This window comes from Camelus dromedarius, chromosome 7 (assembly GCF_036321535.1).
Source record: "Camelus dromedarius isolate mCamDro1 chromosome 7, mCamDro1.pat, whole genome shotgun sequence".
NCBI classification, from domain to species: Eukaryota; Metazoa; Chordata; class Mammalia; order Artiodactyla; family Camelidae; genus Camelus; species Camelus dromedarius.
The window spans coordinates 59,618,389-59,646,248 of record NC_087442.1 but is presented as its reverse complement, the minus strand read 5'-3'; the positions used below and the strand labels follow the sequence as shown (position 1 = coordinate 59,646,248).

General features: G+C 42.1%; 1 protein-coding gene across 4 annotated transcripts in view; it reads right to left on the bottom strand.

Moving 5' to 3' along the window:
* Nucleotides 1–27,860, bottom strand: part of SLC25A13 (solute carrier family 25 member 13) — a 179,888-nt gene that overhangs the window by 61,413 nt on the left and 90,615 nt on the right. For 3 of the 4 annotated variants that reach the window (XM_031454931.2, XM_064487552.1, XM_064487551.1), the window contains exons 5-11: nt 27,079–27,218; nt 13,006–13,152; nt 11,030–11,168; nt 10,186–10,279; nt 9,883–9,967; nt 6,492–6,579; nt 5,852–6,010 (exon numbers count right to left, since the gene is read on the bottom strand). In XM_031454931.2, the coding sequence (XP_031310791.2) occupies nt 5,852–6,010; nt 6,492–6,579; nt 9,883–9,967; nt 10,186–10,279; nt 11,030–11,168; nt 13,006–13,152; nt 27,079–27,218 (852 nt within the window). The remainder of the gene's footprint in view (nt 1–5,851; nt 6,011–6,491; nt 6,580–9,882; nt 9,968–10,185; nt 10,280–11,029; nt 11,169–13,005; nt 13,153–27,078; nt 27,219–27,860) is intronic. The other variant, XM_031454932.2, reaches the window with a different exon arrangement.

The window sequence follows — 27,860 nt, the reverse complement described above, 5'->3', positions numbered from 1 at the left end:
GGCTCATGCCAGACAGAAACAAGTTCAAGAGTGGCCAGTCCAATCCTGAGAAAGATAGCTGAGCACACAGGATGGGGTAGAAGGCATCGGGGCAGAGATAGGCAGTAGAGTTTGGGGATATTAATGCATAAAACACCCCTACTGCTGCAGCTTAAACCACGTTCTGCACTTTTTTGCGTTATCTAGTTTCAACCCAGAGGCAACCTCTCTGATGTTAAATTCTTAGCCTCCTGACCTCCCCAAGGAGGCCCCTGCACTTGCCCCCATCTTCCCAGAGAGCCCTCCTTGCTTTCAGCATCAGATTAACCTTTATTCTGGAGCTATCAGCACTCCGTGCGCCCTGCCTCACAGCTTTTATTCCTGCTCTGATTTCCATGGCCTTCTCTCTTCACTTCTTCAAGCATTCTTTCTTCCCTGCCACCCCCTCCAACTTGTCTGTCAGCTTTTGACTCCCACTGCCTCCAGGCATGAGGCACCCCCCGCCCCCGCCAAGTACACTATCCCTTTTCATGGCCCTTCTCACATTCCCTTCTCCACCGGCTCTCAGGGTGCCACCCCAAGGTGAGTGTACAGTATGAACTGGGACATGGGGGATAGGAAAGGAGGGGAGGGGAAGGCTGGCACCAAGATTTAAATGCTTGTTTATCTGGGTTAAATGCTTTTGTCAGGAAATGTCTAATCTTAGCTATGGCTCAGATTGCCTTCAGGAGACTGAGCGTTAAAGCATAAAGGAATGATACTGATGATGGTCTAGGAAAAATTCAGTTCTGCTGACTCCTCCTCTATTTGGGAATTTTCTAGAAACGCAGATCTTTGGGACAGAGGATCATGCCCTCTCCTCCTCCACTTTTTCACTCCTGTACACAGCAACTTTCGGGGTCCTGCTTCTCTCTTTCTCTACCTGAATTTCCTTGCTGCTGAGGTTTAATTAATTTCCCTTGTTTCAGTCTCAGCAAGGGTAGTAGCTGGTTATAAATTATCCTTCTTGAGGCCTGGAACTAAATTGTTCATTAATTACTCTTCTCTTCTCCAGGCTATAACTCACTGCCATCTTTCCCAATTTTCGAAACTCATCACTGTTCTCATCTGATCCTTCCAAGCCTCTGACAATACTCCCACCCACCTCAGTTCTGAGTTTTTGTCACCTTAGTCTCCTCTTTTCAATGCTGTGGGTTCACTGTAAATTTCTGGAAATTTGGTTACCCAGCTCATGAACTATCATAGTATTTTGTTCATTTTCGCTTGATTTCCTAGAACCAAATATCTGTGTTTTAATCTAGTCACAACTTAATACCCTGAATGAGAATGTTCAGAATTGGCCAAAAAAGAGACTCAAACCAGTCTATTTTGCACTCATTAGAAGCTTTGGTGGGTATGGACGGACACCCATGACTCAGAGTAGTTCACGGATTCACTGTGGTTTGTTCCAAAATGCATGCCTTCTTCAGTTATGCAAAACAGAGCTGTAGAAACTCCAGTTGTTTTGTTTTGGTGATAAAACGTTTACACTTATTTTTATCCACAAGAATTATTCAAGAAGGAATCTCACTGTGGATCCTCGTCATGTGGATGCTCCCTTCTATAGAACCATTAACCACACCAAGACACCCAGCTTAAACTGGCCAGCTGACAGAACTTCCTTCTAGAGTGCAAACATATCAATAACTTCCTGAGATATCACCACAATATCCTCTAGATGTCACCTTGAGAACATTCCAGAATGGAAGATGACTGCTTCTGTATCACACCGACAGCTTGAAATAGACACATTTAAAACTTAGAAAGCCTGGGTCAATAGCCTGATTTTTTTAAAGTGGGTTTTTTTGGGTTTTTTTTTGTTTTTGCCAACTGCCTCAAAGATTAAGTAGCACTCCAAATTAAGTTCATAATGACCTAATTTCCCTTTCTGGTAGATTTTCTTTTTTTCCCACCCATAGAAATAAAAACTAAAACCTTCCTTTAAGATACAGTTTTCAGAAATTTCTCGTGAATCTTTCTCCCCATGTCCTTCTTCCCCCAAAACATTTTCCAATTTCTGAGGGTGCTCACATCATTACCTGAAGCATCTGAGGGAGAAGAGTGTAGCAAAATTTAAAGGCAGAAATTAGTAATTCCTGGACCGTTAAGAGCACTTAATTATGGATGATTACCCAATCAATTGTTTCTCTTTAATATGCCAAGTCTACAGCAGGCCAATAACTGACTCATTTGGTCATGTAGTTCATTCAAAGCAAATGACCTGTCAGGTAATTCATTAAGGATTTTAAACACCTGAGTGCATTAAATCAATCTGGAGACCGGGGAGGAAACAGAGGAAGACTTTTACAAGTGACATCAGGGAAGATCTGGATTATCTCGGGTGTTATTTCCTGTAATACAGACAGACAGCCCAGGGATCTAACTTTTAAAAATCACTAAAAAATTTTCTTGTAAGGAAAGTAGTTCATATTATAGAGAAGGGCTGCAGAGTCAGTCTCAGAGAATTTCTATGGGACTCTTTTTTTTTTTTTTAATACTTTTTTTTTGGCTTTTAACATTTATTTATTTGGGGGATAATTAGGTTTATTTATTTATTTTTAATGGAGGTACTGGATGGAACCCAGGACCCTGTGCGTGCTAAGCATGCACTCTTACCACTGAGCTATACCCTCCTGCCTAAGGGGATCTCTTCTAACAACCAAACTTACCCCCACAGACAAGAGGGTCTGAGAGACAAAGAAGCAGAGAGCTAAGCACAGACCTGGGGAATAAGACCTCACCAACTCACAGTACTGAAATTGCCAGGACTCGACACCAACTGAAGACAGTCACTAACAATCCCCACGGCTGTCCCATCAGTCTCCTCTGGACTACGTGGCAGTGATTCACAGGTGCTCCTTGACTATGACAGGGTAACCTCCAGGGCTGTGTGTGCATGCTGACAACTGCCAGAGGCAGGGCAGAGGAAGACAACGTGTGCTCGAGTTCTTTAAAAATATCCTTCGTTCTGGGCATTCCACCGGAATGAGAAATCATTCCCAAATACAAAAACAGCTTTCTTTAGAGTTCTCTACTCTTGTTCTAAGAAAAAAGAAAGCGGGAAGAGATACTCTATTAACCTTAAAATAAGGATACAAGCTGCGAGCACCTTCTTTCAGGGCCAATTGCCAGCTTCCTTTCCAAAATATACATAAAGATAATTTTAAAATAGGGGAGAGACCTTAGTTACGCAACCCCCCCCAAATTATACTTTTCAGGAAATATTAGCGATTACATATGTGTTGATGTAGCAAAGTGACATGTTAAGCGAAATTCCATAAAAGGAACAAATAAGCTCAACACTTCGAAACATGTTTACACATGAGAGAGACACTGCCCCCTTTTCAAATGTTGCCACGTGAAGTGTGAAGGGCACCAATTCTGAAGTCTCAAAATTGAAATTTAACTGCTTCCCCCTGGAATATTTAGACTTTAAATAATAAAATTACATTTAATAAGAAGTTTACAAAGAATCACATACAGGGTGTTCTAGATCTTGACTTTGTACACAAAGGTTAGAATACTGATTCTCAGAAATACTTCAGGTCTTTTTTTTTTTTTTCTATCATAATTTTTTACTGGTAATGATGGTTTCTCACTTTTATCTGACCCCTCTCTTGCCCAAAGATAAGATTACAAATATGCAGTTACATACAATTATTAATTAATAATTATGTACAAGGCACTAAAGAGAATTGGTCCCCAACCAAGAAGAGGAATAAGTCATTTATAAAGCGATTATACATCATTTTTTAAAAAACTTAAACTGACAACCATCTCTTTGCTCTCAAGATCCAAATACAAAACAGAAACTAAACAAAGTTTTTCAGTACATGTTTTGTTCTAAAACTGTCTACTAGAAAAGATGAGAAATAAGGGAGAAATGAACACAGGTGACTCCCAGGACTAATCTTATATTCACACTCTACTTATCATCCTCTGACAGAGAACCCCTTAGGGTTCAGGCACCCAAAGCAGGTTAGATAAATGGCTCTTTCTAAACCAGGACGAGGGTGAGGAGCTGCCTCTTTGGTGTTCAAAGTGAGCCTCCATGTCTGTCTAACAGGCCAGCTCACTCCCCTTCCCTGAGGAGCTAAAACCAGTCCCTCCAGTCTCACCGATGTAACTGAAACAGCAGGAGGTTTATGGGATGGCCCACATTAGCTCAGAGCTCAGGTACACTTCACACTTTTTGTCTATGGAGTCAAAAGGACAGGTCAAGGAAGAAAATCCAGATGCGCCCAAGAATCAAGACCAGGTATGGTTAACCATGCCATACCACCAGGTATGGTCAAAGAGCAGAGAAGGGACTCAAAATTAAAACAGGTCAACACAAGCACATTAAAGACATTCAGCAGGACAAAAATCATTTCTCACAATTCTAAAGGCACCCTTGACGTTTAATGCAATACCAAGGAAGCACATAGAAGCAGTTTGGGAAGCAACGCCGAGACTCACGTCTGTTGGGCTCGAGGCTCAAAGCTCTCCCTGCAGAAAACCACCTGCATGAACGGGTAAGGCCTTTGCCTGAATCACGGCAAAGCAGGGACTGTGACATTAACCTTGTACTACTTGGGAGACATTTCATTTGCAAGGTTTGTTGTCACCAGGAGGGAAAAGTATTTCAAATGGAAGGCAGTGACCCTGTAAGGGTCATCATCAATCACCTGGGGTCAAAGACCTTCTCAATTATAAGAAGAGGCAGAGGGTGAGGGAAAGAGGACAGAGCGAAGATCAAAAGGCCTTTGATGGAGGTTATCTACCTGCACAAAAGACCCTGCAAAACGGAGCTTCTCTGGCGTTTGAAACCTTCTAGTTTTTAAGGCGAGAGATTTCAAGAGGGGTCTGTTTTTTTGTTTTGTTTTGTTTTTTAACTTGGGTGCTTAACATGAGGATTGGAGTCAGCAGATGGCAGAAGAGGCCTACACGGCTGCCAGTTTCAAGGTCTGTCTCTGCAGAGTCCTAAATAGTCTTTTCTTCTTCTAGAGCAAGGACTCGTGGGGGAAGGAGGGAAGACCCCGCCAGCTTTGCCGCTGCCAAATGGCGAAGTGGCTCAGCTTGAACTGCCTTGCAATACTGGATTTTAGCTGCTGCCAGTACACTTAATTTCCTTCCTCTTTGTAGGAGGCAATCACAGAGGAGGCTGGGAAGTTAAGCCACGTCTCTGTAGGCCAGTGCCAGTGGTCAAGCAGTCAGGGTCTGTGGGATCCTTTCTATTTGTGATGACACACTTTCGGCCACTGTTCTTCTTGTTTAATACGCCTTAGATGATTAAAGGAGCAGCTGGATGGAGAAGGACTACCTGGCTAGAGTGGTATGTGAATCAGCTCCATCGGGTACAGAGGCAGAGGGAGGGACAGGGGCAACTTTAACTCAGAAAGAGGCAGCGAAGGAGGGCTCCACTGGACTCTTGGCTACCTGCTTGGTAGACGTTTCTGTGATATATTCAAGGGGAATCATTAGTCCCAAGTAGGCTTTCTCCTGCCCCCCACCCCCCACCCCAGACGCCTTTCCCTGTTAGCTGGTGAGTGGAGTTAGTTCACGAACACAAACAATGTGAGCCTTTTGAAAATGCACTGAAGATGTTTATAAAAATAATTATTTTAAGAAATAAAACATACTGCAGAGCAATATAAATGGCTTTTAGGTGATGAGCTGTTTTGATTAGCCATGCCCCAGATGCCTCCAGCCTACGCCCATTAGCATGGATAATAGACAATCTGCTGTATTTCCATTTTAACGCAATCTCTCTGATACATTTCAGGCATTCGCATGGAAAACTAAACCTCTGACTACCATTTCACCTTATGTGAATTTAGCCCACGGCACGAACCTCTGTACAGTCCAAAGAAGCCTTCATAGCGTAGTACTTTCTTGAAACAGTCAAAGCTGTTCTTATACATGAGTTCTCCCACGAAGGAGCCAGTTGATCGTTGGTTCTGCATTCGAGTTTTCACCAGATCGATAGGATATACAGCAGTGGCTCCCACAGCTGAAATCAAATAACACCAGTATTTCAGAATGAATTAAGATCAGAGGAAAGGGGAAGGTGGTTAAAGTCAGAGACCAATAATAAAAGGAGGAAACAAACTTTGTATATATTGATTTTAAAACTGTACTAAATAAATAAATAATTGTATATTTTCATTCAAGTGTCTCCTGATAAAAGGATATCATAGACAGTTTCAGTTTAAAAAAAGCACATCGCTACAGTCTAACCTCATTAGTCACCTGTCTACAGAAAGCCTATCTGCAGATAAAGAAGAGAAGAAGCCACTTCTGAGTCCCTGATCCCATGCAGGTATGAGGAAAAAGTTCCCTTTGCTCTTATCCCATCACGTGGATACAGACTGGCGACTGGCTTGGGGAAAAGTCAGAGGAGGTTCTGTCCTTCAATACTTCAAGGTGGAAAATCAGAGGAAAAAGGAAGAAGAAGAATAACAATGAAAAATTTGCACTCAGCCATGACTAACCTCCAGCAACAGAACCCAGACCAAACCTGTAGGCCGACTCTGCGATCTGCAGGAGAATCGGTCGAGATGAATCCGCTGAGGCCTTCTTCTTTGCAGGCACAGGAATTAGAGAGTGACGAGACAGAAAGGAAGACAGAACAAAAATGAGCACACAGCATTCAAAAAAAAAAAAAAATTACATCTGGGTTCTGAACCCATGATACAACTAAAATGCCAAAGAGGAAGGTATGGTTAGATTTTGTAAGTTCTTATTAATGAAAAGTTACTACTGCTGCTAATTTTTAAAAAATCAAATTTGAACATAACGAAAGCCATTATGTGCCCCCGCCAATGCTATGAACCCATTTTCAAATGTTTGATTCTCATTAGCAATCAAAGAGACATACATTTAAAAACCCTGAGATACCATTCTTCATCAAATTCTCACATTGGTAGGTTTTAGGGTTTTTCTTTGTTTTTTAATGGCAATACCCAGCCTAGCAAAAGATGATAAAAACAAAACTTCTCAAACCTGCCATTTAATCAAGTGCACACTGAAGGGAAACTTGGTAATAGACACCCAAATCCTTAAAATGTACATGAACTTTGACCCTGCAATTCTATATATAAAGAGTTAGGCTAGAAAAGGGTCCTGTAATGTAAACAAGGATCAAGCTTACAATAATGTTAAAAAGCAGTACTGTTTTAAGGGCAAAATCTCTGAGAACAACTATGTCCAGCAATGGGGCACTGGTTATAAATAATGCTACAGCCTGAAAACAAAATTGATAAAATAATTTTGTAAAAGATTATTTGCTGTTGAGAAAAAGTGTTCATAAGGTATCATAAAAGTGAGAACAAGCTAAGAAAGAACACGGTGAGTAGGTAAGTATTCACGGTATGATTCTCTTTACCTTCTCAAATGTCTGAAGTATTTCATAATAATCCTTCAAAAACAGTGTTAAAGACTGTGTGTGAATATGCTATTTTTATTAAAATTACCTTTGAGCATGGATATGCATATAAAAATAACACTAACATTTTGGCTATTCCATCACCCAGAGGTATTCAAAATGTTTACAGTGGCTGCAACTAAGTGGCTGTATCACAGGTGAGTGATACTTTTTTCTCGTTTTTGTCCATTTTTTTTTTTTATAAATTCACACTTCAGGCAAGTCAGTTGTTGTTATATTACTGTTCTTTTGACCTATTATTCTTACAGTGTTTTTGATGCCAGAACATTTCAGAGTATTTCATTTCTCTGTCTACATAAATAAAACAGTAAGCTTGTGTTACATAGAATTGTCAAATGAGGGTGGCATGTAGTTAGTGCTTAATAAATACTCTTCGAATAAGTAAATACAGTCAATGAAATGTTTTTTCAAAAGCCACAATAATTAAGATCGATGAACAATGAAAATAACTACCAACCCTAGCTATCAACCCACTGAATTTTAGTTGTTGTCAATGAAACACAATTCTAATACAATGAGAATTTGGTATCTCCTTCAAAGTCATTTAACTGAAAATAGCTTTACATAGAAATACGCATCTCTAAGGAAGTAAAACCTTTCTTCTGAAGATTCCACTGGGTGCTTCCAACTCTATCCTTGTACAGATGGAAATTAACAGTAACTTCATTCTGACAGCTGCATTCATTAAAAAAGGCACTGTTTTGTTTATGTAAATATAAACATGCAGTACTTACAAAGGTTCTGGCATCACAATAATGAGTGAAAATATTTTGAAAATAATGAGTTGGGGTGTGGTGAGGAACCTACCACTAACACTAATCCATCTAAAAAAACAAAGTAAATGAAATCCCAGACTTTAACTTTTCTGAAGCTAGAAATGTAGCATGCTCACAAAATGAGACAAGAAAGATTCCTCCTTCTGCACTCCTCTGGTGAGGATAAATGTTAGCACTGAGCCTACCAGGTAGATGACCTCCATTGCTTGAGTCTGTTGATGTTGCCAGGCCCACTGGGGTTCACACAGTAAAGAATATTCCAGGCAAGGCCACTGTGAATTGCTCTAAACCTTTAAGCAGCAGCCAATCATTTCCTGCTGTAAATTTCATCAATCTCGCCTAACCCTTTCGTGGCCAAGACCAACAAGCACCCACCATCATAAATTCTCAATAGCTGCAGAGGGCATGAAGGAAAGTTTGTGGGATACCACTGCCAGCTGGAGAACAGGAGGAATCTAAAAATAAATGAAAACAAAAAAAAACTTCTCTGCTTTTTCCTAGTCCCTAAATTTCTCCAAGAGCTAACAGCACGGAGACCAAGAGATAACCATCTGGTAAGCAGGGTTTCAGAAGCAAAGGGTGTTGCAGAGCGGAGTTGCTGCCCGCTCTGCACGTGATTACACAGTCCTCCCTTCTGCACTCGGGGAATCGGCTTCCTCTTTTAACGACGGCCAGCTGGTTTTCCAGAGGTGCCTGGTTTAGGATTTACTGAGCACACACCCACCACTCTGAGTTACACGCTGCACACAAAACTCGCCACTGCGATCGGGTGGGAAAGAGCTGAAAGGAGGGTGTCCTGGCTCGAGGCCTGCCAGTCCTAAAAATGTAGCCTGCACCGACCCATTGTGGTCAAACTGGCGTCTCTGTACAGACCCAGAGCTCCGAGCCAAAAACTGTTAAGTCTCACAGGATTCAGGGATGGCTTTGCCTTAAAGGAGGTATTTTTCTAAAGTGACGCTTGTCTGTGAGTGGATTTATTTTACAAACACCACGTAAGCACAACGCATGCTCTGAAGGCTTTTATTCCCTAATCCTGATCTACAGAAAGTAGACCAAGAGTTAAATGTAAGGAGGCCCCACATCGTAGGTTTCTGACTCCCACAACTTCAAGAGATCAGTTTCTGTTAACCATAAAATAAAATCTAGCATTCCTCAAATTGTTTCCACATAACTTATGAATCCTTGCACAAAGAAAATAGGTCTAAAAGCCTGCAAACTATGACTCCAGACTAAACAAAATTATCTCATTTTGATATTCAGAAAACGGAAGGCATGGAAGTTAGGCGACGCTCTGGTGAACGCCTCTCTGAGGGGCAGGGCCAGCTGGGGACCCAGACACCCAGCGGAACTCCGGCCCTGAATCTCCCAGCAGGAGACTCAGGGAAGAAGGAAAGATCTTCCACCTCCAATGGGGGGACCAGGCTTCGAATGCCCTTAAGGAATCACCCCCTCTTCCGAAGAAAAATCCCAGTGCCAATTATCAGTTAATCAGATCATCTCTAAGTAATGTCTCTTCACAGCCTTTTGAAATGGGCTGGATTTTTCTGTGCAAAACAGAGAAATGGTAAGTCAGAGACCAGGGCTGTAAAGGCAACTACAAGTAAAGAGGGGTCGGGGACCCTATGAAAAGAACGGGGCAGCGAGTGTGCTCCTGGTGCTCACCTGCCTCTGGGCCTCAGCCAAGTTGAAGGGCAGAGTTCCCTCTTCTAGAGGAGCAATTCGTTCAATGTCAGCTAAGGTCATCCGCCTAGAAGGAAAAGCAAACACAAACAACATCAAAATTCAAATTCATTAAAATTTATATTATGGAATTTTAAAATCTTCCGTTTCTTGTTTCCCATATTTCAGAGTTATCTTTAATTTGGCTTCTTTTTCTCTAGGTTTGCTGCCCTCCTCCTACCCCGGTCTCCTAACCTTCTTTTATTAAGCTAATTTAAAAAAAAAAAAAAAAAGAGGCCAACTTACCCCCGTGGCTCATATAAATCTGCTAACTGAAACAAGATGTCAACTTCCATGGGTGTAACCTGACCAAATTTCTGAGCTGCCAGAACAAACTCCTCTGTATGGAAAAAGAGTTAAAAGGGAAAGATTCAAGAAGGAATATCCACTAAATGCAGCATTAACTCAAGGCACTGGAATGAGCGAACATCACCAAACTTTATTATCATCAGTCGTAGAATTCAGGTCAATCCAAATAGGGTAAGAATTTTTGCAGTTCTTTTACTCATCTGGAAAAAGTATGCAGAATAGTTTCTCTGATACTGACTTTAAAAGCTTGGTGTCATCTGAAGGCTATGAATAAATGACACAGGATGTTATTCAAACTGCGGGTCAGGGAAAACGAGGAGGAGATAACGAAACTTCATGGGCACAGGTCCCAGGACGTGATATGAATGAAGCTGTGGAATCCCTAAGGGAATTCTCTTTTAAAAAAACTCACTAAAACGCTGTTACCTTGTTCAGAGATTGTAAATTAACAGACACTGTCCCCAGTATAAGTTTATGGAATTCCTTGTGTACTTTTGAAGGCCGCTTCAGAAGCTGCTGATTTAGCTCAGGCTCTAGCAAGATTTGAAAACATTTAAGAAAGTTACATGGTTCCCTCATTCAAAGACTGTCTTGGGTTTATTTAAAATGTGCTGAAGACTGTTTTGTTTGTCTGATCAAAGGACGGAGAACACACATGTACCATAAGGTTAAGATGCATCAGTGGGATAGAAAAATCTATCACAAACTCCTGGTTGCCTTCTTCACCCCAATAATATACCAAGGTACCTGCAGGCAAGGATTCAGATTTATTCTCACTCACCCTTAGTCACCTCTACATCTTTCCTGTTGCCAGCCAGAGTGCTGTAGATCTTTCTAATGAGTTCCATGTTGTTAAGGAGTGAGTTAAATCCATTAAAGTAGGAGAAACTAACTTGATGGGACGTGGTACCTCCAGCAGCCTCAAATAAGTTGAAAACAAGAGGGGAGAGAAGAAAAATAAACAAAGGGTTTATAGAATGAAGACGATTCAGAAGTACACATATCAAGTGCCAGTTTTGGAAGTAATCAAGAAAACATGTATGGGAAGAAACGGCCATAAGTATTTTTCTTTCACATTAAAATAAAAAGCTATAAATGATTTTTAAAAGTAACTGCAACTAATCATGACCAGAACTTGTACTCACCACACACAAGTCCTGGAAAACTAAATAAATACATGTGTAGGATTATAACAACAGGACCAGTAGTAATTTACAGAGTTCAAATTTCAATTGGAAATGTTTTATAAGTTTGTTTATTTCATCTAATGAGCAACTCTTAAAGGCTTAGACACGCAAAACTGTATTATACACACGTACACATGTGTATGCTTATACGCGCAAAACTATTATACCAACACAAGCATACTGTGGCAAGTGGTCAATCTAACATTATTATCATGATTTGTCATGATCCTTTTAAGTACTAATAAATAATCATTTAAATACAGACTTTACATTGGTAGGATTTCTAACAAACAAGCATATTATGGTAAAATTATGAGATGTCATATGCTTTGATGGGAGTTAAGACTGGTCAGAATTCTGATAATCAGAATTTGTAAGAAACCATATTTCTTCACGGGGACACGGGGGCAACAGACAGCATGTCCATTATGAATGGAAATTCAGTTTGGGGTTTCAAATTCTATCCTTCCCTAACAAGGCAAAATATTTTTATTAGGAAAGCACTTCTTTATAAGGTAACAGCCACATAAATCTTCACTTGGTAATCATTTGAAATAGCTGACATGAGCGTTTAGAGTGGCGTAGGGAAGGGAGGCCGAGAAAAGGAGCTAAATGAACACAGTGCCCAAGAGGAAGAGGACTTGTCAGAATGCCATGTCCCCAAAAAGAGGGACTTTAGGGGAAAAAAAAGGAAAAATGAAAAGTTACCCTGAGTTCTTGCCTACAGTAAGTACTGTGGGGAAGTAGATGACGTGAAAACACTCAAAACATCCTCCTCCTGGGATGAACAAAAGGAGAGTTCCACTGCGTAGGGTCCCAAACTGAGGGACCATCCTGACGATCTCCTAGCAGTTAGGTTCTAGGACCTCACTGCCTGCGGATGGTGACTCAGTGGGCCTGGAAGAGACCTCAGAACCTGTGTTTTCAACAATATCCCTGACGGTGTTTAAGCTCTACGATCAAGGCATGGGAACCACCACTGAGGCATGTTCCAGGGCACCTCGGGGTCCAGGAGGGAGGACAGTGGCTGGACACCCACTAAGAGGGAAGCTCCATGACACAGGACAGCGGGCTCTGCTCATCACACATGCCACTGTCTCCTCAACACACACATGCTGACTGACTGAGGCAATCTAGGGTTAGCTTCTATTCTGCTGACTACTGGAATTATCTATGTGCACTATTTAAAACAATTTTTTTTTTGCCTTGGAGAACAGGTAAAAGCAAAGATCAGCATTTGACTTACTTCAAAATATAAAGAAAAAAATAAACAAAAATAAAGCAAATTAATATGCGATAATATCTTTGTTCTTTCTTTTTCAAAAAAATCAGTGAACACATTTCTTTAAGATATGCCGTATTATCCAGATAAATTAACTACTAACTAAAACTGGCAAAGCACACTCTCTAAGCTGGGTAATGTATGCAATCTCATTAAGAAAATAAGAAAATGTTAGTGTTTAAACAGAAAAAGCTCTACATAATGTGTAAACTCGTCCTTACAATCCCTTAGTTACTGAGCTTACACCGGGTAGAATAAACTACTTCACTGGGGCAAGTAACAACTTACAGCTACTAGACATTCTTCTACAAAAGGTGTCAAGACATGAGGGCGGATGGTGACCATGATGTCTCGGAAGTCAATGGCTGTGACTTTTCCTGTCCTGGCACTGTCCCTTTGAACAAAGGCTTGTTTTGCATGCTCCAATTGTATTTCCTACAAATAAAGAAGGTGAAATAATTTATGTTTCTCAATTACTACAAATGACAGGTCAGTTTCAAATCAGGGTAAGGAAATATACGTTTATCTTGATTCACTAAGCCCCACACTTGTTCAGCAGCACTCCCAAGCTATTGTCCCCTTCCAAAGAGAGAACTTTGCTCAGATCGGGGAACATGTCTTGAGAAAGTACATTCCACCTTCAATTTCCTACCCAGAGAAACCAAATCACGTCCTGCTCAGCTGGAGTCCAAAGACACAAGGAAAATAAAAACTGGAATGATGTTTGGTAGGCTCAAAGATCTGGCCACACCCTGCCTGGGTGGTGTAATGATCAAAGGAGAAACACCTACAGGGATGTTAACCTCTCTCCAGAGAAGAGAGAGAAAGGCTTAACGGTAACCTGGTTCACAAACAAGTAGCAACAGCTTGAAAAGGGTGGCTCTGCTCTGGAATATGCTGTTCCTCTGCACCACTGGTGTTTTGGGCAGGTTAAGCCTTTGCTATGGGGAGCTGTCCAGTGCATCCCTATCCTCTCTCCTTCCACCAGATGCTGAAGCCACTTTCCCCTGAGGCCACAGCAATCAAGAATGTCTCCAGAGAGGGCTGTGTGTCCTAGTTGAGAACCAACGCTGCAGAACCAGGAATTGGATAGTACCTGGGTCAGAAGTAGAGAAAGTGTGGCGTATGTTTTAATTCATACAATCTAAAGACAGGAAGCTCACTCTTAGATTTCTGTTGCTATTCCCAGGGGATAAGTGCATACACAAAATAAAACGTAGCCTCCCATCAAAACCCATCATGTGCCGTGTAGGAGAAACATCCCTTCTGTAGAGTATGTTTTATCTTCCTCAAGCCACTCTGCTCATTTCCCAAATGGGCCCCTAGAGTGAGATCTAATCTCTATGAAATTAAAAGGCATCACTGATATGGCTCTCAAGGATTTTTAAATTTAAACAAAAAAGTTTTATTAGCTGATACTGAGGAATTAACTTTTTTTTTTTAACTTTGGTGATTAAGATAATGACATAGTTTTATCAGAACTAACTGTCCTTATGAAGTAGTGCAAACTGAAGTATGGGAGAAATGACATGAGTCTGATATGGCTTTATACTATGGAAGTCTGATAAAATATTGCTAACAACTGAAACTGGATGACAGGGACATGGTGGTCATGACATTTTTCTATTTTTGTGCAACTTGAAAATGTCTACAATAAAAAATTTTAAAAAGACCAAAAAAAAAAAAAAAGAATCAGAGTTCTTATCCTATTGAAGAGCTTCTTCTCAGTTACAGCATCCACCAGTTGCGATCCAGCCTACCCCGTGGGACTCTCCTCGGGGACTCTAATCTTTCTAGTGCCTCTTCTGCTCACTCCTTAAATGGGAGGCATCTGTCAACCCTCTGTCCTCAGGTCTTCTCACTAGACTCTCTGAGGCAAAGGCCTCCCTCCCCAGGACTTATGATAAGATTTCTTATTAGGCTTTTGACTCTCAGATCCAAGTCTCACACTTCTATCTGCCAGGCCAGAATTTCTAACTGCTTAGAGAATACATCCATGTGGGTATCTGGTAAAGGCCATAAAATTATGCCTCATTAAACCCACCATTATATGTCCCCTACCCAGTCCTTAAATCTGGTCCCTCTCTTAAGTTCAAAGCTTACCTATTAGCATGTTGTTTTCCCGGTCAGCTACCCTGGCAATGTCATTTTCAATTCTTCAAACTTCCTTTCCCCCAGAGCAAACGTAACTAAATTAAGTCACTTGGACCTTTGAAAGTTCACTCAAATGCAGTTTTTCACTCTTGATACTACTGGTCCAGGCCCTGCTCAGCCCCTGTCTGAATGACCACCATGGGCCCAACTGTCCTCTCTGACCTCTGCAGTCCACCTTGCACACAGCAACAGCTGCCTTTCAGAATCTCTCATCTGACCTCAATCTCCCTCTTCAGGAAGCTTTCATCACAAAGACCTGTCTCTGAAGCAGCACACTTAAGCCCCTAATAAGGAGCAGCTCTCAGCCTTGGCTCCAGCACCCCATATCCAGCCGGGCCAGACCTTCCCCACATCTGGGCCTTGGTCCACACTCTTCCCACCACCATTTCAGGAGCATAGATGGGTAGCCTCCTTCTCTAGTTCCTGAAATCCTACCACTTCTTCCAGCCTTAACCCAAATGCCACCACTTAGGTAAATATAACCAGGCCTCCAAACTGAAAACAACTGACCTGATCACGTGGCCTCCTGCTTGAACCTCAATGATAAGACACGACGTATTCCATCCTACACAGTAATCACTTGTTTACATTCCTGTCTTTCCCCAACTTGGCCAGGGGAAAGAGACTGTGTCTGCTCACCCTGCTTATGGTGTGGACGGGATGCTTCAGATATACTAGGCGTGCAATAAACCATGGACCCGCTCATCAGTGACAGGTATTGTATAAAACCACTGAGTGAACAAATCACAATGCAGTCAACAGAAAGGGGTCCCCAGTACAAGTGTCTCCAACTTAAGAGGAAGGAAGGAACCAACTGTTAAACACCCTGTAGTGAAAAATGACCACAGCATGCATTCAACTGGAAGTAAATGAACACAGTCTCTTTTGAATTGCCAGACCCACTGCTAAAGCTACCTATCGGAAGCCAAAATTACTCTCAGCAACACCAAAGGGTGTGTTCAGTTGTTTACCATTTCCCCTAGTTTATAACTAAAGTTGTCTTAGGGAGCCTCAGGTCATTATACCGAAAGCAGTTATCACCTTCCCTGGCCACTCCATCCCCTCAGAGAGGAGGGAGCCAGAACGCAGAGAGCAACCTGTCCGAAACGTCAAACTGGGAAACGGACATGCACGGGGGTGCTCAAGCTCACACCGCAGGGCCAGGACTGGGGGCGCATCTGTCCTGGGGACTGACGGCATCACCCGGCACTTCCGTGAACAATGAAACACTTACGACCAGGGCTCCCGCAATCACGGACCAAGAAAGCACCTTTAAACCTAATGAAGAACTACTTGAGAACACATTTCCAACAGTTCTTAAAGATTGGGGATATTATAAACTCCCAGAAAAACAGGAAGCTGGACCCAGACAGTTCTCTAAATAGTAAGATACAGGGAAAACATCTAATTACGTGTTTCCCTAAACTTAAAAGTAGCTTACTGAAGATGGAGAAGAACATCTGTTGACGTCCTGTTTCTTCTTCTGGGTGAAAAAATGAAAACTATTACCTCAACCGATAGAACGACCAGAATAACAGCATTGAGTGAGCATGCGTTTCATGCCAGACACCGCTCTAAAGTACTTCACAGTAAAAACTCATTTAATGCTCACAGCAACGCTAGAAGGCAGGCGCTACTATTGCCCTCACTGCACCAATTGAGGAAACCAAGGTCCCACTGACCAGCAGTAGCAAAGCTGGAACACAAACCCAGGCGGGCCCGCCCCGCTCCTAACACCTTACTAGCCTGTATGGATAATGGCGCTGCCAGCAATTTGATTACAAAACATATCTGACACAGGCATCTTCAGAGCTATGAAAAGATAAACACCCAATCTGTTTTTAAATTATTCCAATGCCTGAAATTTTTATGTTGCCTATTTTCGTGAGAAAACAATAAAATTCCTGAAGCTTTTTCATTAAGACAAAGGTCTCTGACGTGCTCTCCAGCACCAGGAGTGTTCCCCCAACAACAGCAGACACCATGGAGGAGAGAAACCAAATCAGAAAGGCCTTCTCCTCGCCTTATTCACAATCCCAAGAGACCAAGGAGGGAGCAAGACCCATAAGGACGTCTGGGGAGCTCACACACAGGCATTCTGTAAATACTTAATTTGAGAATGAATGATCTTTGAAATAAATATCCAGGCTCACTACTTACAGCAGAGTGACTTAAAGTCAAAGCTCCACATGGGCACCCCTAAAGTTGTCTAAGGAAGACCTAACCCATACTTAGGGCTACAAAGACCCTGAAGGTTCCTAGATCTGAACCCAGAGGGATTAACTGAGACAGAGAGCTCTTGGGATGTGTGGTGTAGAGCACACGTAAGTTAATGTTCATTTGCAAAGTGCAAGGGACCAAAATGGATAAATCTGTCCTATGTGTCGGGGCAGGGAGGAACGATGGGAGACAACAGCTACATTCAAATATCTGAAGGTTTAAAGGACCATCAGGTAAAAAAGAAGTCAGACCAGCTCTCTGTATTTTTTAAAAAAAGAAAAAACAGAACAAAACAACGGAGAGAAAATAGAGGGACTGGGCTTTAGCACAAAACACATACGTATTTAGCCTGCACAGCTATTCAGCAATGAGATGGGCGGCTCCCTTGCAAAGGAGCAGGTTCCCAGTCACTGGAGATATCTATTCAACTGCAAGCTGAGAAATTTGTATCAAGGAATTTATTTTACTTATTTTAATGCAGGACTTATGGAAGCAATATGTTATGATGACAAAAATCTCAAGTTTGGAACCAGAATGGGCAGAGATCAAATATCAGCCCTGACCCTCCTACCTGGGAGGGCTTAAGGAAGGGGGTTTGTATCTCAGAGCCCCAGCAACACCTTACTGTACAGGTTGGTAAACACTAGGTGTCATGTACGACATGCACTTAACAAAAAGGAGCTTTGATTTTTGTCGAGGTGAATAATTTAAAACCCTCTAAAGTCCCTTCCAATATAAGTTCTTCGGAGTCTTTCAAAGAAACAAAAAAATCACCTAGTTAGGAATAGTAATTCAGCAAAGTCATTTTGAACCAGCCACAGGAACAGAGTGACGGAGACCAGACAGGGTGGAGGGAGACAGTGCCAGCCGGAACACTTCCGACAGGCCTGAGGCTACGCCAGGAACTCCCGAGACAGTATTTCACTGAAGCCTCATGATAATTCTCTCAGGTGATAATATCTTTATCTTAGAGGGACCTGAAGCTCAGGGAGGTTAAGTATCTAGTCCAAAGCCACACAGCTAGGATGTGGCAGAGCTGAGATCTCTATCAAGGTATTGTCGGATTCCAAAACCAAGATTTTTAACCACTAACTTACGCTGCCTTGGGTAGACTCGTAAGTAAGAGGATCGTAAGTGATCTGGACACATAATTGAAAAAGAGATGTTAAAAAAAAGTTTTAGTGATGATTTATGTATAAAAATAGAGCAAGCTTTTCTTAATGAATTCTTATCTTGGATGATGGGAGAAAGAGGAGAACCCACCACAAAAGAAAATACTTATGGGAAAAGAGATGAGTAGTTAATCACAATGAGAAAGTTGGAAAGAGCTGGGCTCAAGTTATAAATAAAAATTAAGCTATAAACAAAAGAAAACCAGAGGCACAGGTAGAAACGTAAATCTGGGGAAATGCAGATAATAGGATTTTAGGGGGAAAAAACCCAAAGGCAAACAGCTGCTGTTATTAAGAGCATGCTATGCTCCCAGGACAGGTGCATTCTGCTTCACCTCTCACCAACCTTGTAAGGTGGGACTGGCCACCACCTCCACTTTGGAGATGGAAAAATAGGGCAAAGAGCAAGTGAGCATCACATGACACTGAGGATGGAACTGGACGTGCAGCCGGGCAGCCTGGCTCCAGAGCTAACTTCCCATCCTATATGGACTGCCTGTTACATTTAGGGGAAGGTCTACCAAAAACCAGAAGGGAAAAACAATGGTTGTAGAAATGAATGAGATCATCCCACAATACGTACAAAGAGCAGGCAGATGACAAAAATGGAACCGCTATCTAAATAAGTGAGCGGAGACTGTAAAATCGAGGGCCTGAGACCCGTGGAAAACCCAGAGAGCTGGATGAAGGCACAGCTGTGCCAAGAGAGCTCTTATCAGGAACAGGCCCCAGGGTGCTCACTAAATGCTGTTGATGGAGACAGTAAGGACTTTCAAGAGAAGAGCCCTCCTTCACCGAAGGCCAGGAGGTCGCATGGCAAGGAGCTGCACAGCTCTCTAAGGCAACTCTGCTCCAGCACATGAAAGGAGGCCCAAATTCTCTTTAATATTTGCCAGTAAACAGTGTTCTGTTCCTTCTACTCTGGTACACGATGATTAATGGAATAGACTTCTATTGTAGCCGTTTCCAACTACTTCAACACACCCATTCAGATCGCTGAGGAGAAAAAAAAAATCAAACTCTTCAAAATTGCTAGCTGTACAGAAATAAACACGTATCGGGGTTATACCACTTTAGGTTTAACATTCATGCTTCTAATAGTTCCAGGCCTGTCATTTCCTTAATAATCTCCAATTTTCAAGTGAGTATACTTTGAATGCAAAAAAATCTCTCCACCTCTTTTAGATGTGCGAGTTTGTGCTTCAGCCTGAGAACAATGTATCAGGGACAAAAAAAAAAAAAAAAAAAAAAACCACCAACAGACCCACAAAACAAGCAGCAGATCCAGATGACTTACACTATAAAGCCAAGAATGCCAAACAGACCCCTGGTTACTTTGCATTTTGGTGTTTCCCACAGTTTTGAAATTTAAAAAGTCTATCTAAAATGTTAATTAAAATGGTTATCAACAAGGTATATAATTCAAAAGAATTGCTTTTTAGGGGTGGTAGTAGAATAATTCTGGGGAAAATGCAGGTAATTAATGAAAACAAGGAATAAAAATGTATAAAGAAGGTTTGCTTACAAAATATGGTATTACATTTAGCCCTATTTTAAATAAATTCTGTATTACATCAAGTATCAGAACCTATATTATTTAATATATAAGTATCATTTTCATAATCCTATGCTAATACGATAGAAAAAAATCTAGTTAAAATAAAGAGCCACATAATTTTAAACAGATTAGAAAAACAGAAACTTGGCAATGGAACAGGTACAGAGATAAGTGTACACTCGCAACATTTTCCCGGGCTGCCGAACACTCAGCCTATGTAATCAGATTCTGAGAGTTCGACCTGAAATTTCATCCCCAGTTCACTGGGTGGGGCTTTTCACTCAAGCAGTCTTCAGAAGCAGTGTTGCATGTACACCGCACACACAGCGACACCTCGGCAGCAACCCAGTACAGAGCTTTTCCATCTCAATTTTCTTGCTCTCCTGATTTAACGTTAAACTTCACAGTGGGTATCAGCTGGGGAGATGCTGTATGGAGTGTTCATTTTTTTTTACCAGGATGTTACTGTAAAAGCCTGCACACCAGGCTACTCAACAAAACAGCAAGCTGACTAACACCGTGGACACAACAGCACAATGAATTCTGATTTCTTCTGCCCAGAGAGCAGAAAGTGCAGTGTGAATGAAATGAGTCCTGCATCTAATTCTCCAAGTGACCAGGCTATTCCCCACATCTCTGCTCACCCAACGCCAAACTAGCACTGGCTCCCATTTGGACACAAAACACAACCTCGTCTCTTGGAAAAGCTGAGGGCAAAGCAACATTAGCTACTACTACTCATTGTTTCATTTCGGAACACCAAGAGGCGCTGCATTTGTGAAGCAGTACCAAAGCTGTGCTGCAGACCCCAACTGGTCCAGTTTAAAATCAACATAAAAAGCATGCACATGTTAAAAGTGCAAATATAATCATGGTCTCTGGCTGCTAAAGGCCCATGGTCTAGATGTTTTAATTAACACAGATGGCAAATTGGGGGACCAAGGGGAGGCACAAATGGCTTGGGTTAGTCGAGCCTAAGCAAGGACTCTGTCAGTGGTCCACCAGCCTGTGTAAACCACTGCGGCTTCTGCATGCAGTAGAAGTTCTACAAGGCACTGCTTTCTGTTAATACCCGAAATGCTCATTCAGTTCCAAAGCTGGAGAATCTGATGTTGCTGAGGTTGAAGGTTTTATTTTGTTTTGTTTAGTGGCGGTGGTGGGGGAACAATTTCTTTTCTTCAACAAGCACAGCCTTTTGTGATCAAAGTTTGTCTTATACCAGGACACCTTGACATACATGGCTGCAAACCTGTGACTAAAAGCAGCTGACTGGGAGTGGTGACTCTCTGGCCCCCAAAGGGACAGCTGGTAACCCCAGCACCTGGGAGCAGCTGACTTCCAGACCTCTACCCTTTGGGGCTCAGAACCTGAATAACCCAAATGTCTATTTTACACAAAACACTTGGGCTCATCTGTATGCCATACTGACCCAGAAGCCAAAATACTGGTCAACTTGAGTTAACAAAAAGAACCAAAATTGTTCAGTTGTATTATTGGCCTGAATATGCTTTGGCACCCAGCGGGGCTGTCACGGGGCTCACGTGATCAGACGACAAGGCTCCTGACCGCTGTGAACAGTCGGTCTTGGGCACTGGACACAGCTCTGACTCCTGGGTTCTACTCCCAGCTCTACCACCTGTGAGTCACCCCTCTGGGTTTCATCATCTGTCTCCTGACAAAAGGAGGACCTGGATAAAGCTACCGTCAGACACTTACACCACTGTGACTGGGGCTTTCTGCTGGGTCAGGTAACGTCACTTTTAAACTGTATTTGATGAGAAGTCATTAGAGAGAATTTTTAGCCCATTCCCTCGCTCGTCAGTTATCCTGTTTCTTGGCTAACAAATGGAATTCCAACTTCAAAATCTGGCCTCTCCACCAATTTAGAGCGCTGCTAATTTCTGGATGATTCCTCCTCCCACAGCAAATAGGAGGGGGGCCTCTGGAAACAGAATAAACTTCCTGGATCCATATAGTGGGGAACAGAATTTTCTTGGAAATGCCCGGGCCTGTGGGGCCATGCGTAGAACTCCTATAGTACCCGAAGTCCAAGGAACTGAGGAGGGGAGGTGGAGACAACCTGGCAACACGCAGACGTGAACGGGGATCACACACAAAGCAGGCCTTACGGCCCCTCACCCACCTCCTCCACCTCCTCCTCCCGTGCTCCCTACCTCACTCAACCACCACCACCCTCCCGAGCCTAAAACACAGGGGTCAGCTCTGAGTTCTGCATCTCCTTAACTGTCCTCATCCTAGTAAATCCCCAAGCCTGGTCAGGCCTGTTCCTTTGACTTTTCTTAAATCCATTTTCTCTAGTTCATTACTGTCAGTATGTCAATATCCAACTCAGACCACAGCCATTTCTCTCTTGGATGAGAAAGTGACCAGCTGGTCTCCCTCTCCCCTTGACTTTTCATACAACAGCCGGCGGGGTCCTTCTGAAACACAAATCTGATCATGTTTGCCTCTCCAAGCTCCCCATCAACCTTAGAATAAAGACCTGGACACCAGACTCAGTGCTTTTAAACAATCAGGCTTCTGCCATCAAGGCCAATGTTTCTCAATGCGTGGCCCTCGGACACCTGAAGCATCACAATTCAGGATGCCTGTTGAAAAGGCGGTTTCTCAGGCCCTATCCAGAACTACTGAATCAGACCCCTGGTGGGGACAGAGGCCCAGGGCTCAGCCTTTTAAAATAATCACTTGGGAAAAACTTAAGACAAAATTTGAAAAACACTGCTAGAGATTTAGGAAAATTAAAACCAACATCAGTTCCACCTGTCTCATCTGGAACAAATCCAGAAGATTCCAAGCTTCTCTGTGCTCATTTTTCACAACAGCAACTCCTTAAGGTGATTGTAAGGAGTAAAGTTAAAACACTTTCTAAGCTTTAAAATACTATACGAGAGGTCATTATCAGCAGCAGTTTCCCAGTTAACAGGCATATTGCACTGGGTAGCAATTCAACACTTTTCTATCCTGAGACTGGAGCCACTAGAAACACCAATGTATAGATTATTTTTAAATCGTAATAATTTATATGTGAAATATATACCCATAATTATAAAGCATTACCAAAAAGTATTTAGCAACAACAGTAACACGCACCTCTACCACAGCTTTTTTTATTATCATATGTGGCAACTGATGGGTAGGGATAAGGAAAGCTAAATGTCCAGCAATGCATGACTGTACACGTCTATTCAGAAGCAAAGCCCCTTCCAGGAACAGAAACTAACTTCACAGCCGTGGCCCTGGAAACAGTATAGCGGAGGACGGGGGTAACAACATATTTTTTAACCCCTCACATGTCTGTGATCTTATGGAAGAAGTTAAGCTCTAGAACAGTTGCTCTGAACTCTTCTAAGGTACTCCTTTGGGAAATCTAATGAAAGCCATGAGTATTTCCCCATAAAATTACCTGTAAATGCAAAATTTTACCCTGGAGTCTATTTATTCTTTTGCATATAATAGGGGATAATGATAATTACCTCTCAGGGTATTGGGGGATGCTATTATCAGAAATAGAATATTTAAAAGCACTTTGTAAACCATAAAGGTCGTTACTATTACTACTTTTTTTTTTTCAGAGTGACTCTTAGTCCCGACTCTACAGAATAATTTGGCAGAAATATTTAAGAGGACTTTCTTTCACTTACTGAATTGGGTGGTTTTGCCCCAATGCGAGTAATAATCACAAGAAATACTTCCAAATAGGGTAGAGAGTTCTATGTTAATATCATTAATGAATAGGAGTTCCATCAGAATAGAATAGGAAAATCTCTCCAAGCTGTTTTCTAAATCTACTGTTTTCAGTATATTATAATCCATTTTTCACCTAGTAACCATAAAATTAGAGCTCTGCTCTAGAAGCTGAGAGCAGAGGTTTGTGAAAAGCTTTACAGACTATTTTAAAATACACATACATGCACACCCACATATAAAACTGTATTCACATTCACTCATGCAGTGAAGTGGAGATGATAGAACTGGGCATAAAAAATACCAGCAGAGGATGCAATAGCACTAATGATGGAGTTAACAGGACTGTGGCCCCACTCTCTTCTGAAATCCTTTCCTACCAGTGAGGGACAGACTCTAGGAAAGAGGCTTTGTGCCCCTGCTACTTGCTTCAAGGCTACCATTTAGATACAAAGTATAAAGGAGGCTTAGAACGTTAAGCTCACAGTGTATCAAAGTTATTCTTCACTTTATGAATTTCAGCACCAAAGCACAGAACAGGACATTCAGCTCAGCATTCAACTGATGCCCATGCCCAGCACCACCTCAGATGGTCCCTGGGCAGACACGTGAACAAATCAAGTCCTCACAGTCACATGGTGGCTTAACACAAACTCATACTGGCTTAGATACACTAAAACACTTAAGTCAAGGGAAAAAAATTAACCTTGCAGAGAATGGCACTGCACACTGATCACAAACAGGTGTCTGTCCATACATAAGCACAGGGGTGAGGCTGAGATGGCTGGGGCCAACCTGAGCTCCCCTCTAGGACCTCCAGTGGGACTGACAGGTGTTGGTGACAAAAGGCTCAGGCTCCCTGAAACCACAAGCACTTCTCAGCTGACCCTATGGTTGCTCCTCTTCCTCCTCGGGTGACAGGTAGGGACATGCATGGTGGCCGATCTTTCACATCTCAAGCAGCAAGTGTCTGCTTTCATGAGCTTGGTGCCAGCCAGGGAGCTGCTGCCTGCATTTGTGAGCCCTGCCCTAGAGCAGAAAGGCAGGCACATGCTTAACAAAGCAAGAGTCCAAAACACAGGAGATTAAGTTCACTTACATCTTTAAGAAGTTCCCTGCATCCAGCAAGGAGCCCCAAAGAGCAAACAATGTATGTGAAGCTGAGGTCTGAAGCTCCACCTTCATTCAGAAAAGACTTCAAAGGAAGCCAAGAAAGCATCTGAATGGGGGGGAGGGGGGCCAATGGTAGACATCAAGACTGGCATCTCATTGACATTCGTATCAAGTCGATCACGATACATCCATTAATTCCTTTAAATCCAGGCCTGGTGTGGCACACAGAAAGACCCCAATTATCTACCAAAACCATTTGACTCTAGGAACTAAAGTTTAGCACTTGAATTCTGGCTACAAAGTCAAAATCATCCCACTGCATTCACCATCAAAGAGCGGAGTCAAATATAAGTGAATGTCCTACAAGTTGCAGCTGGAAACCTAATCAGTGATCCATGAATCATCTAATCCTCAACTCTGGCTCCTCCATATCTTCAGGAAGACCCAGAAGCAGCTGAGTGGTTTACAGCCGACTCAATTCAGCATAATTGATACTTGCTTAAAGGGAAACGCGATCATCCTCACTATTGCTAACATCCCATTAAGACTAAAAGTTAATTAGGCTGTGTTCCATAAAGTCAATTTGAGGCATTTGTCTCAATAGCATTATTGTAATTATTCCTCATCAAAATGAACACCACTTCCTACTGCGCGCCAACGTCTTGTGTAAACAACAGCACAAACCCAACAACTCACATTCCATTCTCCACCTGAGTTATTCAAGTAGGTTTATGTTTATGTAGAACCGCAAACAGAATTCATAGACAGTAACATGTTTAAAAACACACACACACACACACACAAACACACAGGCATATTCAAGGTATCTTGAAGTTTCCAAAGGCTGGGAAAATAAAAGCAAACTAAAAAGCATGACACATTTGATATATCATAACGATACCAGTAAAAGACAAAAAGAAGCACCTACTAAAGTCAACCTACTATACATGCTGGTGCCTAAGAATGGAGACCACAAAATGCTGACTGAGCGCACGGCGTGGTGTCTGTGTGCCCTGTACCCGCCGCCCCCACCCCACGACTGTGTTTCCAGCCACTCCTCAGAAGGCTCTGGCAAGATCTCAGGCACACAAAAGAAGCAGGGGCACCAGGATACCCGCTGACGATGTTACTAATAACCAAGAACAGAAGGTGGTCAGGAGGGGTGGACAGGCTGGGGAGGGGGAGCAGTGAAACAGGTGAAGGAGACTAAGGTACACGCCTCCAGTAATGAAATAAATAAGCCGTAAGGATGCCATAGACAACACAAGGAATGTGGTCAATAACACTGTCACAGCTTTGTATGGGGACAGAGGGTTCCCAGACGTATCGTGATGATCATTTCATAACAGGTGCATGTGTCAAATCACTATACCGCACACCTGAAAGCAACATAATACTGCACATCAACCACAGTTCAATTAAAAAAAAAAAAAGATGGTTTCCCTGGTAAAATTTTCCTCAAGACCCAGAATTTAAACAGCAAACTAATTCCCTTGAACAAATCTTTTTAAACATTATATTTAATAAAATATAAATAAAATTAAATTGTTAGAGAAACAAAACTAAGGCGCTAAAATCCAAAAGGAAGAGTGGTTTATCATAAAGGCCTACATATCGTATAGGTATTGACCTCTAATGAATAAACTTTAATATCAGAATTAACACAGTCTTAATATCATGCTTCAAGAGGAAAACTAAACTGCAATCATAGTTTGTCACTACTAGTCCACTGGCATCATCTATTGCCCAGTGAAATGACCGCAATGGGGGCAATAAAGAGAGAAAGGCTGGAGGGACAGGGCCAGGGCTATCCCAGAACTGCAGACAACTCCCGCAGAGCTGAACCCCAGACTTGGACAGCAAGTGCCCTCAAACAGTGATTCTCAAAATTGGCCGCACATTAAAAGCACCCGAAAAGCTTTAAACAGCCAACACCCAGGCTGTCCCCCTCCTCCCTCCCTCATCAAATCTAATCTCTCAAGGTGGGGGACCCAAACAACCACAGTTCTTAAAGCTGCCCAGGTGATTCCAACGTGCAGTCAAATGCCAGACCCAGTGCCTTGTCTATAAAAGGCCTCAGGAGAAGTGATTCCACCATTAAATGCTGATGACGACATCTGTCCATTTCTCAAGGGAAAACAAAATACCGGTAAATAGTAAGTAGTGGAACCAGTCATAAGCCGAGAGTCCAGGTTCTGGTTTTGCCCCTCTTGATTTATGTGACTTTTCAGCAAGTGCTTGATTTCCTGGGGCCTCCGTCTGTATGTCATTTAAACATGAAGGGGTCTACAGGGTCTGGGAGAGCCCACTGAACCCTGTGGTTCTTACATACTAATAAAGCAATGCTTCCAAGTAGGAGGGCTCGGCAGGGTTAGCAAGTCTGCATCAGGATCCCAGTTTTATTCACTCTTTTTAACTTTTTATCAGAGTTGGACCCACCAGTAGAAACTGAGTGAATTCTGCATAGGTCAAGTGTCTTTTTCTTTCTTTTCCGAAATGTAGTTGCACAAATTCTGAATCCCAGTTAAATGGAATATGTTGATGAATTGTGGTCTGTCCAAAAACTTGCTTCACATCCTCTAAAAAAAGGAAAGAAAGATTCGTTAAAACAAAGCAAATCAGGTTGTTCCCTTATAAAGCCTGTTATTAAAAGGATATCACTACTTTCTTTGTATAAAAAGTAACTTTAAAAACACATGCAGATTATAAAACCATGGCAGAAAAAAAAGTGGGAGTCTCATGAAATCAAATAATCCTACACAATAAAAGGAAAAAAATCAAGAAGTCTCACACACACACACACACACACACACACAGCCTAAAAGGCAGTAGTAAACCAAAGTAATCAGCGAAATTTCATATTGTCATCTGTTTTGTTTCAACAAATATTATTTTCCAGGCACTTCAGTGGCAGGAAACACACACATATATACAGGAACACATATAATACTATACAAGTCTTAAATAGCATCCTTTATCAAGCTATTCAAATGTTTTAGAGGATTTAGAAATCGGTTAGCTGTAAATCTCAAAGCATGTATTCAACAGCACCAAGACTCTACCGGTGTTTTACCAAGTTCCACAGTTCCAGATGCCACGCTTGATGACAAAGGCCAGGGGAAGAAAAGCCAAGAGCCCAGCCCCTCACTCTGTCCTGCACACTCCACCTTGACACAGGCTCTCAGATGGTGCAAACAACCCCGCTTTAAGATGGGCTACCA